Source organism: Eubalaena glacialis, chromosome 9 (genome assembly GCF_028564815.1).
Source record: "Eubalaena glacialis isolate mEubGla1 chromosome 9, mEubGla1.1.hap2.+ XY, whole genome shotgun sequence".
Taxonomy (NCBI): Eukaryota; Metazoa; Chordata; class Mammalia; order Artiodactyla; family Balaenidae; genus Eubalaena; species Eubalaena glacialis.
Window position 1 is genome coordinate 105,521,559 of NC_083724.1, and position 17,841 is coordinate 105,539,399.

General features: G+C 45.6%; 1 protein-coding gene across 10 annotated transcripts in view; it reads right to left on the reverse strand.

Annotated features, from left to right (window-relative positions):
* SECISBP2 (SECIS binding protein 2) overlaps positions 1-17,841 on the reverse strand; it is a 39,135-nt gene that overhangs the window by 1,656 nt on the left and 19,638 nt on the right. For 8 of the 10 annotated variants that reach the window (XM_061200650.1, XM_061200649.1, XM_061200646.1 and 5 more), the window contains 5 exons: positions 11,671-11,837; positions 10,823-10,961; positions 9,060-9,183; positions 8,216-8,436; positions 234-388 (listed from right to left, as the gene is read on the reverse strand). In XM_061200650.1, the coding sequence (XP_061056633.1) occupies positions 234-388; positions 8,216-8,436; positions 9,060-9,183; positions 10,823-10,961; positions 11,671-11,837 (806 nt within the window). The other 2 variants (XM_061200651.1, XM_061200652.1) reach the window with 2 other exon arrangements.

A 17,841-nucleotide genomic window follows, 5' to 3' on the forward strand; every position in this document is an offset into this window, starting at 1 on the left:
GCAGGTGCTGACCTCAGGCCTGCTTAAGGCTCCTCTGTGGCAGCAGTGAGCCCAGAGCTAAATTCGGAATCACACTTCCATGCTTTTAAGGAAACAAGGCCACCAACGCTGCTGCCTTCAACACTGGGGCCCCTGAGGCTCAGGGCTGCTGTGCTGTGGAAGTGCAGACAACCACCATCCCTCCCAACTCCCTCCCACGAGCAAGACAGGCCGGCGCCCCCTCGCCATCTCACCTGGGCCCCGTCGTAGCTAAAGATCCCCACCACGCTGACAGGAACAGCCTTGTTCAGACTGCGCCCCAGAGCTTTGCGGTTGAGAGCAAACACAAAGGGGATGTTCTGCTCACAGGCGTAGTCAATGATGGTGTGCAGGGTGTCGTCCAGCCCACCTGGTCAAAGGACAGCAAAAGTGACAAGGAAGTGCATCACACGAGCATGCTGGTGACACTGGCCGCCAACGGCTTTTCCTGACAGTGACACTCCTCGCTCTTTCCTTACTCAAGCCAGTGTCCCAGGCCAGGTTTCACCGGGAGAGAGCCAGTCACTGCGGTGCAAGTACACTATTACTTCGGCCACATGGAAGAAATCAACTCTCCAAGAGAGACACTTCTAAAAGCAATAAAACATGATAAAACATGTCCACGTCAAGTCAACAGCTGGTGCTGGTGCTGTGCGTAATGGAAAAATGAAGTCTTGGTAAGTATTTGCTGAATACTGTGTGCCACTCTCGGTCTAATGGCCTCGTGTGGACTGGCTCCTATATCCTCACAAAACCCTGAGGGGGAGGCTGCACCCCGCTTAGAGGTGGAAATCCAGAGCCCAGAGAGGTCACTGAGTACCTCCAACCCTGCCTCCCAGCGAAGCACCAGCCGGGCAGGAGTGGGGTGGGGGTGGCACCGAGAGCAGAGAGGGTGAAGGGAGCCCTGCGTGCGGGTGATGTGCCTGTGGAGCCAGAAACCCAGCGGCACTGACGAGTTACCACCAACAGGAGGATCACATCTGGGCGTCTGTGCACGAGTAATGCAGAAACCACCAGTCTGCACACACGCATCAGCCAGCTAGAATGTAAAACGGAAGAAATGACTCTATATATGACAACAACCAAAGACTACAACAGGTGGGGATAAATGTGGCAAGAAACGTGAGAGATTTATAGAGCAACTTCAACATGCTAGTGAAACACAATAGAAAATCTAAACAAAAGGCACCTATGCTCTTGGATGGAATGATCCAATATGATCACATGTCAATTCTATGTTAACGTAAAACTTTTTATACTGTAATTTACTCTAAGTGGGATTTTTTTGAGAAATAAGAAAATATTGGTTTGGCCAAAAGGTTCGTTCTTTTTTTCCGTAAGATGTCTCTAGTAGCACTTAGCTGTCTTTAACTTCATTTGAAACAATTGTTAGATTGTATTGTGACAGCTGTCATATCAGCATGCATTTAAAAAAACATCGAAATTGGTGAATTTTTGTGTAGCCATTTTAATATTGAAGATGGAAGAAAAACAACATTTTCAGCATATTATGCTTTATTATTTCAAGAAAGGTAAAAACGCAACGGAAACGCAAAAAAAAAGATTTGTGCAGTATATGGAGAAGGTGCTGTGACTGAGCAAACGTGTCAAGTGATTTGCAAAGTTTCGTGCTGGAGATTTCTCGCTGGCTGATGCTCCACGGTCAGGCAGACCAGTTGAAGTTGATAACGACCAAATCAAGACATTAATTGAGAACAATCAACGTTATACCACTCAGGAGACAGCCGACATACTCAAAATATCCACATCAAGCACTGAAAATCATTTGCACCAGCTTGGTTATGTTAATCGCGTTGATGTTTGGGTTCCACAGAAGTTAAGCAAAAGAACGTTCTTGACTGTATTTCCTTATGCGATTCTCTACTGAAATGTAACGAAAATGTTCCGTTTTTAAAACAAATTGTGATGGGTGATGAAAAGTGGATACTGTACAATAATGTGGAACGGAAGAGATCATGGGGCAAGCGAAATGAACCACCACCAACCACACCAAAGGCTGGTCTTCATCCAAAGAAGGTGATGGTGTATATATGGTGGGATTGGAAGGGAGTTCTCTATCATGAGCTCCTTCTGGAAAACCGAACGATTAATTCCAACAAGTACTGCTCCCAGTTAGACCAACTGAAAGCAGCACTTGAAAAATACCCAGAATTAGTCAAAAGAAAATGCATCATCTTCCATCAGGATAACGCAAGACTGCATGTTTCTTTGATAACCAGACAAAAACTGTTACAGCTTGGCTGGGCTGGGAAGTTCCGATTCATCCGTCGTATTCACCAGACATTGCACCTTCGGATTTCCATTTATTTCAGTTTTTACAAAAATCTCTTGACTGAAAAAATTTCCATTTCCTGGAAGACTGTAAAAGGCACCCGGGACAGTTCTTTGCTCAAAAAGATAAAAAGCTTTGGGAAGATGGAATTATGAAGTTGCCTGAAAAATGGCAGAAGGTAGTGGAACAAAAGGGTGAATACGTTGTTCAATAAAGTTCTTGGTGAAAATGAAAAATGTGTCTTTTATTTTTATGTAAAAGTCAAAGAAACTTTTTGGCCAACCCAATACACAATATGAGAACAGCCTTTTGAAAAAGGAAACTAACGTCAGGCTAGCATCGCCAGGTATTAAAGCTTACTATAGAACTACAAGAACGTAAACGAGGGGATGAAGAACGACAGAATGGAAAGTCCAGAAACGAGCCAAATGCGTGGCACTTGAGCAGGTCGGCAAAAGCACTGTGAAGCACCGGAGAAGGTGCAGAAGGGACAGCGGGCGGGTCAGCCTCTGCAAAGATCCATCTTAGACTAAAACACATTCAACCTGAACAAAAATGAAAACATGGAAGAACCAGGAAAAAAACAGAATTAAGAAAAAAATCTTTAATAACCCTGGAGTAGGAAGGTCGATGAATGACATAAAACCTAGATGCAATAAAAACAAGAATAAAAAAATACCAATATGTACACACCTGAAGTCTCTGCACGGCCAGAAAAGGTTTAAAGAGAAACAGGCACGTGACAAAACAAAAATATTTACAACTCTTACCCAAAGGAGCTCTTATTTATTAAAAAAAGGTACACATAAATATAAAAAAGACTGACATCCTAAAAGACAAATGAGCAAAGAATCAACAATTTACAGAAAATGCCAAGCCCTTAAACAAGTGGAAAGGTGCTCAACCTCCCTTCACAAGAAAATGCTAACAGAATCTTCCCAAGAGGGTGGGGAGGCTGGGAGGAAGCAGCACGCCCGGCTGTGTGGGCTGCAGTGTCCCTGGGGGGCAGCGTGGCATGTGCGTTAACCCGGTAAGTGCACAGGCCGTTTCGCTCTAGGAATGTACCTACAGAGATGTTCAGTAAGAAATGACAGTGTGTGGACTTCCCTGGCGGTTCAGTGGTTAAGACTGCGCTTCCACTGCAGGGGGTGTGGGCTCGATCCCTGGTCGGGGAACTAAGATCCTGCATGCCGCGCAGCGTGGCCGAAAAAAAAGAAAAAAGAAAAAAACTACAGTGTGAAAGGTGCATCCTTGTTTATGGCTACAGAAATCTGAATGCAACTGAAGTGTCCATCAGCCCAGGACTGTGCAGCCAGAAGAATGGGAGGGTCCCGAGCCAGACTGATACTAAAAAGAGCAAGGCACAAATGGGATCCAGGACACCAGATCACACACACACGGACTATCAAGGACACATCAAAATATGGCAATGGTGGTTGCCTCTGGATGGTGGGAAGTATCTGGGGGACTTACTCCCAAAGGAAAGTAACAAGCACTGAATCCTGCCCTCTTGCATGGAGAGCTCTTTGAACCTAGCATCTGGAAGGTTACAGCATGGCATTGCCCCGGTTCCTCTGCAAACTGACCGATTCCTGAGCGAACACACAACGTCTGCATGAGAAGGAAGAATTTCCCAAGATCTCCTATCACCTGGTATCTAATTACATATGATTACCTCATCTTCTTTCAAAAGAGGAACTTCTCAAATACACATCCTACTGCTGAGGGAACTGGGAACTCATTCTGCAGCTGGTTTGACTGGGCATTAATGGTTAAGCCCCACATCCCTTAAACCTGCCCACCCCCCTGCCCAAGATCTCCCTGAACAGTATCAAAGATGATGAGGATGAAATCTCTGGGGATATAAACTTTAAAGAAAAAACAGTTCTGGGCAGGCGGTGAAAAGCGGGAGACGGGACCAGAGGTGAGGCGATGGCTGTGTTCCTTACAGTGAGATATTTTCAGCTTACCATGGGAGGCTGACCGCGTCTCTTCAACATCAGCCCCATGGCCTCTCACTCAAGGGTCTGTCTCTGCCTTGTGTCCACCCCAACCCAGGAGCTGGTCACAAAGGCTGTTACAGCAGTGTGCAGAAAAGAGCTATAATGTGCCCGGCCCAACAGCTGCCATCCATAAAAAGGCCAGCTTACTTGGTTGACCCTTCACTGGTCCCTGAATTTGGGCTTTGGGAGGACTCGTCACCCCACCTGGGAAGAGTGGCTACTGTACCCAAAATGCATATGAGGATTACACTGAACACCAGCTTTCCTTCTGTGAGTCTGGAATGTGGGGACATGCCAGGCAGAGGGTGCCCATGTGACCAGCCCCAAGGAGCCTCCCTCATAGATGACATCACACTTCACACATGTTGTCACATCTCGTTTTGAGGGAATTCAGCGCATCCTCTCTGACTCCCCCGGGAGAGGACACTGGAAGCATGCACTGCTTTCCCCGACACAGCAGCCAAGTCGAGATGGTTTTGCTCAGCCCAGCTCCCAGCCGACGTTACTAGTGAGAGCTGAAAGCATCTCCAAGTGCCGACTTCTCAAAGTTCCACAGGAAGACAACTTAAAACAAGCAAATGCTCTATCAGGTAAACAATTTCCATTTAAAGTTTAAGTTCAGAATTATCAGGCAAATGCCACTCGGAGCAAATACAGTATTTTAACATAATCCCAGGCTGTAATACTAAATTTTACGTGTAAAATAACCGCAATCTATTGGCTATCTTTTCCAAGGAATAAACATTCTTAAAACACATAATCGAGTTCTTTATGCTTCAAAGCAAAAAATAAACAATGTAGGGACGGATGATTCAACAACGTTATTTTAAATGTATAACAAATCCTTGAGATGCCCATCAGTACATTCCTAGCTCCATTCTCTGGCACAGTCAGAGTAGTGGGGGCTTAAAGAAAGAGCAAGGTGGACTGCCAACTGAATACACACATTCCCGTTTCTTGGTTTGTCTTTTTTTTTTTTTAATTTTTTACTTTTTAAAAAAATTTATTTATTTTTGGCTGCTTTGGGTCTTCGTTGCTGCACGTGGGCTTTCTCTAGTTGCGGCGAGCGGGGGGCTGCTCTTCGTTGAGGTGCGCGGGCTTCTCACTGCGGTAGCTTCTCTTGTTGCGGAGCACGGGCTCTAGGTGCGCGGGCTTCAGTAGTTGTGGCACACGGGCTCAGTAGTTGTGGCACACGGGTTCTAGAGCACAGGCTCAGTAGTTGTGGCACACAGGCTTAGTTGCTCTGTGGCATGTGGGATCTTCCCGGACCAGGGCTCGAACCCATGTCCTCTGCATTGGCAGGTGGATTCTTAACCACTGTGCCACCAGGGAAGTCCCTGGTTTGTCTTTTAAAGGTGAAAATCCACAGGAGAATGCAAGATAAGAGCAAAAAAGTTTTGGAAGCTGAAACGCAAACAGCTGACTCAGCTGACCTAAGCCAACAATGGGAAAACACCTAGACCCAGCCATTTATACCCTAGAATTCAATCCCCAGAGCTTGGCAGCTAACTGGCAGCACTGGGCACTTCAGAGACAGGGTGAAGTTCAGATGAGGTGACAGCAAGTTGGTGTCCAGACCCACTTCACCCAGACGACGTGCCAGTGCCGGGCCTCTGGTGAGGCAGGGCGGCAGGTCTGTGGGACACTGGGACCCACACTTCTAACCGTGGGTGTAAGGACAAGGTCACAGACTCCCAGGAGGTAAGAGAGTTCTTCCCCAGGGAATACGGAGTCAGAGCGAAAGAGCAGCAGCCCAGCTGTCATCCTACAGCAGAGGTTCTAGCTTGGCATCCACAGCAGCAACTAAGAACTTACTAGAAATGCAAATTTTGGGGCCTGCTGGACCTGCTCAGGAAGAAACTCTGGAATCTGTGTCTTCACCAGCCTCCTGGGTGACTCTGATGCTCACTACAGTTTGAGAACCACTGCCCTCAAATGCAGCTCAAAGCCTTTAAATGCCAGCCCCGCCCCCAGATTTCTAGTCAGCTTTAAAAGCTGTTAAAGACAGACAGGGGACTTCCCTGGCGGTCCAGTGGTTAAGACTCCATGCTCCCAATGCAGGGGGCACAGGTTCGAGTCCTGGTCGGGGAACTAAGATCCCACATGCCGCACGGTGTGGCCAAAAAAATTTAAAAATTAAAAAAAAACAAAAAACAAAAAACAGATAGCAGACACCGGTATCTGCAGAAACCTCCACCACGAGATCAAAACAGCAAACCACCTGGGAAGGGAGGCTATGCAGGGAGAAGGAACCTTCACATCACTATTATTCTCAGGGAGGAAACACATCCACAGAGCAACGGCAGCTGCAACACACAAAGAAACTTCAGAGAACAATAAAAATAGCTCCCAGAAATTAAAAATAATAGCAGAAATAAAAAACTCTGTAGAAAGATTGAGACATAGCGGAAGAATCCTTACAGAAAACAGAACCAAACGAAAGAGGTGAAAAGAAGAAGAGGAAAAGTCACAGGAGGACAGCAGTGCAGGAGGCCCAGCATCTGAGCAACATGGTTCCAGGAAGAGCCTAGAGAGGACCGACTGTAGGGAGATCCAGAGCACAAACCCAACAGCACGTCCCAGAACTGAGGGCACTGCCTGCAAACCGCCCCACCTCCCGGAACCCTGGGCACAAGGAATTTCCCACAAGCTTCCAGAGAGAAGGGAGAACAAAGGGGAAAAGGTCAGAAATCAGAAAGACTGGATTTCAAGCACCAACTTCTAAATGTGCTGCCATGTACCCTTTCTCTCATAAGCCACTGGGGGATGTGCACACCCCGAGACAAAGGAGTGCACGGGAGCCACTAAACACCACACCCCAACAGGAGATGGGGGAGCCCGCCCCCAGGACGACAGCTGCACAGGAAGCACAGAGCCCGGAACGATTCCAGCAGAGGAGCTGCAGAATGCCCGATGCACCCACTGCCTTAAGAGGTTCAGGCAGCTGGCTGAGAGCTTGAGGAGGGATTCATGTCAAGCCCAGCGCCTGCCATGGGACTGTGGTGGGGACACTGCCAGCACACAACCAAACAGGCAGGTCCCCTGAGACCCCTTTCTGATGGCTGGGACTGCACCTGCCCTGAACTAGGACGGGGACGAGCCCACTGGGCCGGCAATGAGCAGATCCAGATCCAGCTGCTGGCCTAGTGCCCCTGGGTGCTGCAGGCAAGTCAGGAAACCTCAAGTCTTCAGACTGGAACAGCAACCGGAAAAGCTCAGGGCTAGGATCTGGACTGGATCCCTGAAAGTCCAGTTCCAGCCGAGTGGAAGTTTACACTGAAGGAGAGAAGATCAGGACCAGAGAAGGACTCCAAACACTTACACGAAGATGGAGGACCAGTGTCTAAGTGACGGCATTCTGCTCTTAACTAACACCCCCTCTACTGCACAGCCTGAGGAGGACACAAAATGGACCACCCAAGGGCCAATGGGAGGTGTCACAGACGTCCATCTGTCGGTCACCTCGCCCAGCATATCACATCCCGAAAAACAGAACCAACCTTCCAGCATCAGTAAGATGGCCAAGTGCTCGGACAAACCCATCTTTAATCAGTGGACAGATGAGTCAGTCACAGACTGAGCAAGCACATTTAAACCGGACAAAAGCCCAACGCAGGGACCGCCTAGCTGCCAGTCACAAAGCCTCTGTGGTGTGAGTGACCAGTGACCACAAGAGGCCTGCGCGGGCCAGCTGAGCCACACTGTGAAGACCACAGCCTGCCTCACAGAGGAATGCGCTGGCTGATCCGGTAAACTCCGGAAACAAATTACTCTATTAAGAGAAAATGAAACAAACTGAGCTGCCGAGGCCTCAGTGCCCCTTAGCCGCTGACGGGTGTGTGGTGGCCAGAGGGCGTGTACTGCAGGGGGCCACACGCCAGGGACGACACAGCGCCCTTACCTTTCGACTGTATCTTCTCACAGTTGGGGGAGATGATGATGCATTTCAACTTTTTGAGCTTCAGATGTTTGAGAACCTCCCTCAGCCCCAACACAAGTCGGCGTTTGGTCTTAGCCTTGACTGGATCTTTCTGGTACATACGATCTTGGAAACGAACCAGCTCTTTCAGCAGGTCCGTAACACAAGCATCAACTTCTTTACTGAGCATCTGGCTGCAGTAGCTGAAAGAAACATTAGACACGGTCACGTTACCACTGGCTGTGACACTCCAGTGCGCGGCTCCTGGCACGCCTCAGATGAGGCGGACAGCGTGCCCCTTTCAAGACATCACGCTTTGAGAGCAATACTAGTCAAAAAGGTGGAACTCCTGATAGGATTTTACGGAAGGTATGGATGGAGGCATCCTCTCCAGCCCCAACTACAAGGGACAAAGACCTCGGGGCCCCATGTCCCCAGGGCGGCCACTCCTGGGCACCTCTCCTCATGAAAAAAAATGTTTGGAGAGTCTACCCTGAAGAAAAGTGGGAGGGAAGGAGGCAGAGCGCCCTAAGAAATTACGTACAGAAATTACACAATGAGAGGGAACCCAGATGCAACGGGCTGTCACCTCACTACCCGTTCCCCCAACCACAACTTGGATTCAAGGGCACCTCTGGCATCACGGCACTAGGACCTCTCAGGAGCAGATTAGGTAGCCCTGGCATGTGTTACAACCAGGTCCTAGCCACCTTCCACCAGGAGGATGCAAACACCGGGCCCAGCCGAGCCGGTGGGCGGAGAACTCAACGCCCAATGTCAGAGCGAGCACAGTGCCCCAGGCCCCACAGCTGCCCGGCTCACTCACTCCCGGAACCGCCGGCTGTGGATCTTGGGGCAGGCCTCCACCTCCTTCTGGGGCTCAGCTCCCAGCCGGTCTTCTGACTTGCTCTCTGCCACAGAAGCACAGGACACCAACTCTTCCATTCCCCCTGGAGTTTCAGAGAAAGAAGTCACAGCATGGCCCCTCCGGGGCTCCACACACAGACTGCGGGGACTGACGCAGGGAATGCTCAACAGGGGCAGTGTCGCCAGAGCAGCCAGAGTCGGCGGCACACACCCGCCACATCCAGACACGGCCACCGAGCGTCACAGCAGGCAGAGGAGTGATGGGAATGGCTTGGGAAATCAGAAGAACTGGACGACTCTCTGCACTGCCTAGAGGTGCCTCCCCGCCCCTTATTTAGTTATTTACTTATTTTTATTGCGGCAAATATTTCCAAAATTTACCATTTTAACCGTTTTTGGTTTTTTTGGCCACACCACGCAGCATGTGGGATATTAATTCCCCAACCAGGGATGGAACCCGAGCCCCTGGCAGTGACAGCGTGGAGTCCTAACCAGTGGACCACCAGGGAATTCCCTAACCATTTTTAAATGTGTGGTTCAGTGGCCAAATTTATTTTTTAATTTTGAAATTTAACCTGAAGTTCTTATCAGTAAGTTTTAAAAGCAGGTTTATTAGTTCTCAATTTTTTTGCACTTAAATGCTTGAAACCATTCCTTTATCAAATAACCCTTAAAAGAGAAGCTGAACATCTAAACTGGGAGAGCCACAATAGATGTGTTTAAACCCATCAGACAGGATTCAATAACAGCTTACAACACTCAAATTGTTACTTCTAGACACTTCCAAAGTGCAAGTGCAATAACATCACCAAGGGAAGGAGTTCACTCACCAGGAAAGACAATGTCCCATGGCTGGCCTCCCCACCACCGAAAGGCATAGCTTGTAAAACCCCTGGCAGCCTGTATGGCAGGAGCCTCTAGGCTGGGTGGCAGTGGACCCAACCCCAAGATCCACCCCAGGGAAATGCCAGCAGGAGGGGTGCTCACGTCCCCTATATACATCCCACACTGCCACAGCACCTCTGCTTTTAATGGCCCCAAAGTGGAAACGCCCACAATGCTCACATGCCACCTGGCACGTTTGTACACCTGGATGCTATGCAGCAATGACAATCGGGAACTACCTCTACAGGCCACAGACATACTGCTGGACAGAGGGGCACACACTCCAAGATTCCACTGGAACAAAGCCTGAAAGCTCACGGGTAGGGCTGCAGATAGGGCTGAGGCCTTGAGCGGGAATCATGGGGACTGTGGGGCTGATATACTTCTGAACTTGGTAAAAAGCCCTCAAGCTATATGCTTATGATTTGTGTACTGTTCTGAATGTATAATTCACTAAAATGCTTACTTAACCCATTTTTTGTATGACACCATGTCTCACACACTTGTGGGCAAGCAGCTCTGCAGTTAATGGTGTTAATTCTCATGGCACTTCAAATTGCGAGGACCATCCAATGCCACACATATCAAACTCAGGGGCCTCACCCCTCTGTCCCTCTCACCCCTGAGAAGCAGAGACACCAGAAGCTCCACCTGCCCCTAGGGACGTCCTCTTACTGTCAAGTTAGGAGACTGAAAACTTCTGCATTCCTGAGGCCCAACGCCCACGTGCTTTTACCACACAGGGACAACGGCTAGGCAAAGCCCAGACAGTCGGCAGTGCATACGGCCGCCCCCGCTGAAGGATTCTTTAAGCAGCAAGCCAACAGAACTCGGTACCTGAGGGGTCAGGCTGCCCGAGGGCCTGGTCGTCACCACCGCTCTCTCCATCTTGCACATCGTCACTGGCAAAAGCTGGGCTCACAGCATTTTCTTGGAGACGCTGCTGCTTTCTCTCCTGCCGCTCTTTCAAAATAATCTTTAAAATTAAATAAACGATCAAAACACCTAAATACTTGTACTTAAAAATAAGCTCTTCTGCAAAATAAGCCACCCAAGTTCAGCCGGTTGGCACTGTGCCTGTTTGTGCCCTTACTCCCCAACCCCCCCATGGGTGGGCCCAACCCTCTCACCCACAGCCCAGGAGCAGCATGTTCCCCCTGGGTGCACAGAGCAGGGCGTGCGAGAACTGGGCTCTGTTGCAACTATGCAGCTCAACTGGTACCTGGCCCCAGGCAAGACACGCCTTCCTCAATCTGACACCCACCACACTCCACAGGCTGCTTTGAGAGTTAAATCAAAGAACGTGTGCCAGGAAGTGTCCAATATTTACCAAATCTGAGCATCAGACAGATTGCCTTGGGTAGAATGAGGGTAAACAATGTGAATGAGAACATAGTCCCCCAATTTCTGGTTTTCTGTCCATGTCACTCCAAAGTATTAAAATAAATAAATAAATAAGGTCTCCCCCTCCAGCAGCTAAGGCACCCTGCTTCGCTCGCTCTAGCACCCCATGTGGGAAGAGCAAGGGATCATCTTTCAGAGAATCGTGTACCCATCTTGACAAGAGCAGGTTCAAATGAGAGTGAAGGTTAAAATCTAAAAATATAAGAGTCGCAAGGAGTAACACAGATACAGGAGAGTCTGTAGGTTTTCTCGCGCCCAATTTCAAACAAAACACCACACACCTTCTTCAACGAGGTTGGCTTCTTGGCCTTGGGGACCTCCCTCTGCTTCCCCTTCTTCATCAGGGGGGCGCTGGAGTCTAAGGGATTGTGCGGGGTCTTCACCTGGCCAAAGCGGTGGCCCTTCTTCCCTGACATGGAGTCTTTGGAGAGGACGGGCACTGCTCCGACTACAACACAGTAGGGACACATGGCTCAGGCTGCCGCCCGCCACCTGCCTGGCTCCAGAGGGCAGGCTCGCTGCAGATCTGTCTCAGGGGCTCCTTATGCTGCCCGCCCATCCCCACAACCTTCCTCATCCTCATCAAACTGTCCCTTAGAGAACCAGCTTCCTATCCCTGTAATCAAATCTCCTATGTTGCTCCTATGTTGTAATCAAATCTCCTATGTTGTAATCAAATCTGTAATCAAATCTCCTATGTTGCTCAGTAAAGTCTGATGATGTGTGGGTCTCATTTTTTGATTAAGAATTTTTCCGGGTAGCTTGTACTTAAGATGCCTTTTACTCCACCATTTGCAGTTGACACTGCCTTTGCAGAAGTTGGCCACTGGCTTTCCTATGCATACCTTCTACCTCACTACCTTATAAGGCCCTCATAAGATCCTAGTAATATTTCAAGTTGATTCTCTTGAGTTTTCTAGACATAAACATACTTTCCTAAATTCCTTGCACAGTGTAACTACATGACCACAATCACTACCCAGTACACTTCCACTGCATACTATGGTTCTGTTCTACTTCCCACCTTGTTCCTGTTCCCAAGGCAACAGTTAACTTGTTCATACTTTCCCCCTACTTTTTAATTAGGAAAATTTCTAAACACATACCAAAGAAAAAGAGAATGTATAACAACAAACCCATGTACTCACTGTCCAGCTTCAACAACCATCAGTATTTTTCCAAATATATTTTACCCACCCTCCTTAATTTTGGAATATGTTTTTAAAGTGCTGTGTAGACACAGGGGTGACTCCTGGAAAGGCAAGCCAAAAACAAAATAAAAACAAAAAAAAATAACTAAGCAGAGACATCAACAACCACACACTGCGGGGAAGACAGCCACCAAATTCAGACCAGGGCAGTTCCTTAAACAAAACAAAAAAACCCCATCACAATCACTACTCTCAGAAGGAAAAAATCAAATCCAGAGTTGCTACAATATATTAACTAAAACATTCAGTATTCAACAAAAAATTTTTCAAACTTTCAAAGAAACAAGAAAGTGTGACCCATACTACAGAAAAAAGGAAGTTAACAGAAACTGTCTTTGAGTGCTCCCAGCTGTGGGACACAGCTGACCAAGACTTCAAGGCAACTATGAGAACAGATGAAAACACAGGATTTCAATAAATACAAATAACAAAGGAGAAAGGCTCAGCAGCAGATTTGAGATGGTAGAAAAATCAGTGAACATGAAGATAAATCAATAGAAACTATTCAATTTAAAGAAAAATTTTTAAATTTTAAAAGACTGAAAAAATGAAGACAGCCTCAAGAGACCTGTGGAGCAAAAACAAGCATACCACTATACATATAATGGGAGTGCCAGGAGAGGAAAGAGAAAAGACAAAAAATATTCTGAAGAAATAATGGCCCTAAATTTCCCAAATTTGATGAAAACTTTAATCTACAAAGCCAAAATAGGATAAATATTACCCAACCAAAGGTAGGATAAATATAGAGATTCCCACCTAGACATATCATAGTCAGACTGTTGCAGGTGGAAACAAAGAAAAACTATGGAAAGTAGCAAGGGAAAAACAACTCATCACAGAAAGTGGAACAACAAGACAAGTAATATCTGACGTCTCACTGGAAGCAATGGAATGACATTCAAAGTATTGGGAGAAAAAAAACGTCAACCAAAAATTCTATACCCGGCAAAACTATCCTTCAAAAAATGAAGGTAAAATATAGATGTTCCTAGATAAACAATGACTGACAGAATTCGTTTCTTAATTTGCTTATTTATAAGCAACCACTTACTTTTTTATTTTTAAGAAAATAATATTTTTAAAGTAAAGGAAAAAATCAACAAAGGAATCAAAATGGTACTCTATATTTGTTTAACACAAAATAAAGCAGTTAAGGATGAACAGAAGAATAAATAAGACATGCAAGAATCAGAAAAAAATAGCAACAGCAGTAAATCCAACCACAGTAACAATTACATTAAACATGAATGAGTAAAACACCCCACTCAACAGGCAGAGATTGTTAGCCTGGATAAAAAAGAAAGCTCTGACTATATGCTGTCTACAAGAAACATATCTTAAAGACACTGTCTGCTAGGTGGCCAGGGCTACTCTTCCCTATGCTGCTGGTAAAAACATTCACCTCCTCTTTAATCTGACCAGCCAGTTGGGAAGGCCTGACTTGGGCTCCAGAATAGACATAAGCCTCCAAAGGCCTTTGACTTAAGTTGTGTTCTGGCAAGAAAGCCCCACATAGGGGTACTTGGTACTGGCTCATCTAAAATAAAGAGGAACCCTGAATTCCTCTTAGCTAATTTTTACTTTTTCTGGAAAGAATGGTTCCATTACTGATGTCAAAAAGGAAGGTGATGGACATGTCAGTATTTGGGCATTCCTGGGATCTCTGGCCAAAATGTCATTTCAATACTACCAAAATCCCAACCTTACAATCTGACAACCTCAAATACTTAAAAATATCATCTGATTGAGGGCCCCCACTCCTTGCAAAACTGTTTATGTACTTCATACACAACTGCATCTAAAAGGTCCAACTTGAACCTAGTTGCAAAACAGCCATCTCATATAGCCTCAGAGGTAGTTCCCTCACTTTTCCTGCTTTTACCTTTGACTGGAGATCTAGAACGCTCAGTCAGTAGTTTACACACTTCCCTGCAGGCTCCCCAAGAAGCTACATTCTTCAGAATCAGAGGTTGGCCAAGCACTTTGCAGATTTCTCTGGAAAGGCCAACACTGCAGGCCTTTACCAAACAGGAGACGAGCTGAGAAAAGCAACTCTGAGGAATATCTAAGAAAGCAGTGGTCCCAAGTTTTGATATATGTAAGAATTACTCACACATGTGTTGTATAAAACTGTGGACCCTGAAATGAATAAAATTACCAAAATCATTGAGACAAAGAAATTTAAATACAGACTGGATACAAGATGCTAGCAAGAAATAATCATTAATATTATTAGACAGGAGGATGGCAGAGTGGTTCAATTAAAAATAAAATCACCATCAATTAGAGATACTGATGTATTTACAGGCTAAATGACCTGATGTCTACAAGTACTTCAGGAAAAAAAAGTAGAGTTCCAGATGCAACAAGACTGGCAAAATGCTGTTAACTGATGGAGCTGGGTAATGGGCACATGGTGGCAGTATTCATCATATTCTCTCTACTTTTGATTATGTTTTAAATTTTCCACCACAAAAAAAGTGAAAAAGACAAAACAAAACCAAAAATCCCACTGTGTGCTTGTTAAAAACACCTACTGCCCTTCCCATACCAAGTGGTTCTAGTGTACCACTTCTGAGATGTTCCTGGAACCTGCACTTTCAGCTCGCTCCCAGGCAGTACCATTGCTGGCAGTCCTGGGGATACTGTGTGAAAAAGAAACACTGGGTTCAGGGACACACTGTCAACTGGTGCCTCAGCCACACTGTACTTGGGCTAAATTAACTGCATTCAGACATTTTAAATTTGTACTCTGGGCTTTTAATAAAGGTCACTATGAAACTCACTAAAATTTACTTCTGCTGTAGCCATGAGAAGGCTATTTAGGAAACTGCTGACTATATCATTCAGCAGCCCATATAAAATCATCTGCCGGAGAAAGAGTGTTTAGAATTTTCAGCTTCAAAAAAATCCCACCTCCACCCCCATCAGAATGGCTAAAATTAAGACCAACAACATCAAATGTTGATGAGGATGTGGAACCAGGAGAACGTTCATACATTACTGGTGAGTGTAATATGGTACACAGGCAGTTTGGAAAACAGTCTGGCAATTTATAAACTAAGTACCACGTGGCCCAGCAATTCCACTCTCCCAAGAAAATTTAAAAAAGACACTCAAATACTTGTACATGAATATTCACAGCAGTATTATCCACAACAGCCAAAAAGTGGAAACAGCCTAAATGTCCATCAATAGATAAAGAAATTGTGGTCAACAGACTATGATTCGATCACAACAAACACTGGTGAAATAAGATACATGAACATGGATGAACATCAAAGACATTAAGCTAAGTGAAAGCAGACTGACACAAAAGGTCGCAAACTATGATTCCATTTATATAAAATGTCAGAATAGGCAGATCCATAGGTAGTTGCCAGGGGCTGGGGAAAGGAGGAAAATGGGGAGCTTAATGGGTAGGGGTTTCCTTTTGGGGTGATAAAAATATTAGGAACTAGACAGAGGTGATGGTTACAACACTGTGAATGTACTAAACGCCACTAAATTGTACAGTGTAAAATGGTTAATTTTACGCTACATGAATTTCATCTCAATAAAAAACAAAAAGGAACTACTGACATATATCTACAATGTAATTAAATCACAAAAATATTGTGTCGAGTGAAAGAAACCTTACACAAAGAAGCATATACTAAGATTCCACTTACATGAAGTTCTAGAACAAGGAAAAACTAGTCTATGGCAGAAAAAAAATCAGAACCATGGTTGCCTGCGGGTGGCAGCAGGGAATGACTGGGATGGGAAGGGGCTGAGGAAAATTTCAAGGGTGCTGATGATGTTCTACATAGCCAGGAGTCTAGGTTACACAGTTATACATTTGCCAAAAGGCTTCAAATGGTGCACTTAAGATCTGTGCATGTCACTAAATGCATATTTTACCTCCAAAGGAAAAGAAGAGCCATAAATAAATACTGAACTCTAGTAAATGATATGCATGCTGTAACACTTGGGGGTAAAATACAGTGGTGTCTGCAACCTACCTTAAATGCAGCAAAAATAAAAAACAACATATTGATGAATGGATAGATCAGGGTCAGCAAACTTTTCCTTAAAGGGCCAGAGAGTAAATATTTTAGGCTAATGAGCATACGCGTATTGCCAACACTCAACTGCCATTATAACTCAAAAGCAGCCACCGATAATACTTAAATGAACAAGTGTTGGCTGTGTTCTAATAAAACTTTACAACCAGCAGCCAGCAGGTCATAGTTTGCTGACCTCTGGAAAAGTTACATGATTGAAAAAAATTAGGGAATGACTGTACAATCTAGATGGTGAGTACATGGGTGGTCATTGCATGATTTTATTCAGCTTTTCCAGCTGTTTGAAAATTTTCAAAAGAACAAAAATGCTACCTCCCTCCCCTGAAGAGACAAATCATGTTTATCCTTTCTGGGACTAATGCCATAATAAAATCACCATCAGTTAGAGATGCAGATTGAGGTATTTATAAGTAAAATGACATGATGTCCACAAATTGCTTTAAAATGCTTCAGAAACCAAAAAAACTAAGCTTCTTCACCATTTCCTTGGATACCTATTTTTCACTTTTAAAATAAATAAACTGCCTCAGAGGGAAACATATTTAAAAGACTATGGTGGCAAATGTGCATTATTTCTCTGTATGACATATTGCCAATTTTAACTATCTTGACTCTAAGAGGTGTTTCAGAGGAGAGAATGACTGCATCACTACCGAGTCAACACTGCCACCCCCTGCGTTCCCATGGACAGGCAGGTAGTTCATTTCAATCTGGTGAAGCTTTATAACCTGTACAGGGCACTTACATATCATAAGATTTTCAGGTACACCAAGTCGTCACATCAAGTGGAAAACCCATAAACCCATGTTTTGTTTTGTTTTTTTAAATGTGTATTTATTTATTTTTGGCTGCGTCGGGTCTTAGTTGCGGCATGTGGGATCTTTCGTTGCGGCGTGCAGGGTTCTCTCTAGTTGTGGTGCACAGGTTTTCTCTTCTCTAGTTGTGGCGCGCAGGTTCCAGGGTGCATGGGCTCTGTAGTTTGTGACACATGGGCTCTCTAGTTGAGATGCGTGAGCTCAGGAGTTCTGGCGTACGGGCTTAGCTGCCCTGTGGCATGTGGGAACCTAGTTCCCTGACCAGGAATTGAACCTGCATCCCCTGCATTGGAAGGTGGATTCTTTACCACTGGACCACCAGAGAAGTCCCCAAAACCCACCTTTCAATAAGACCT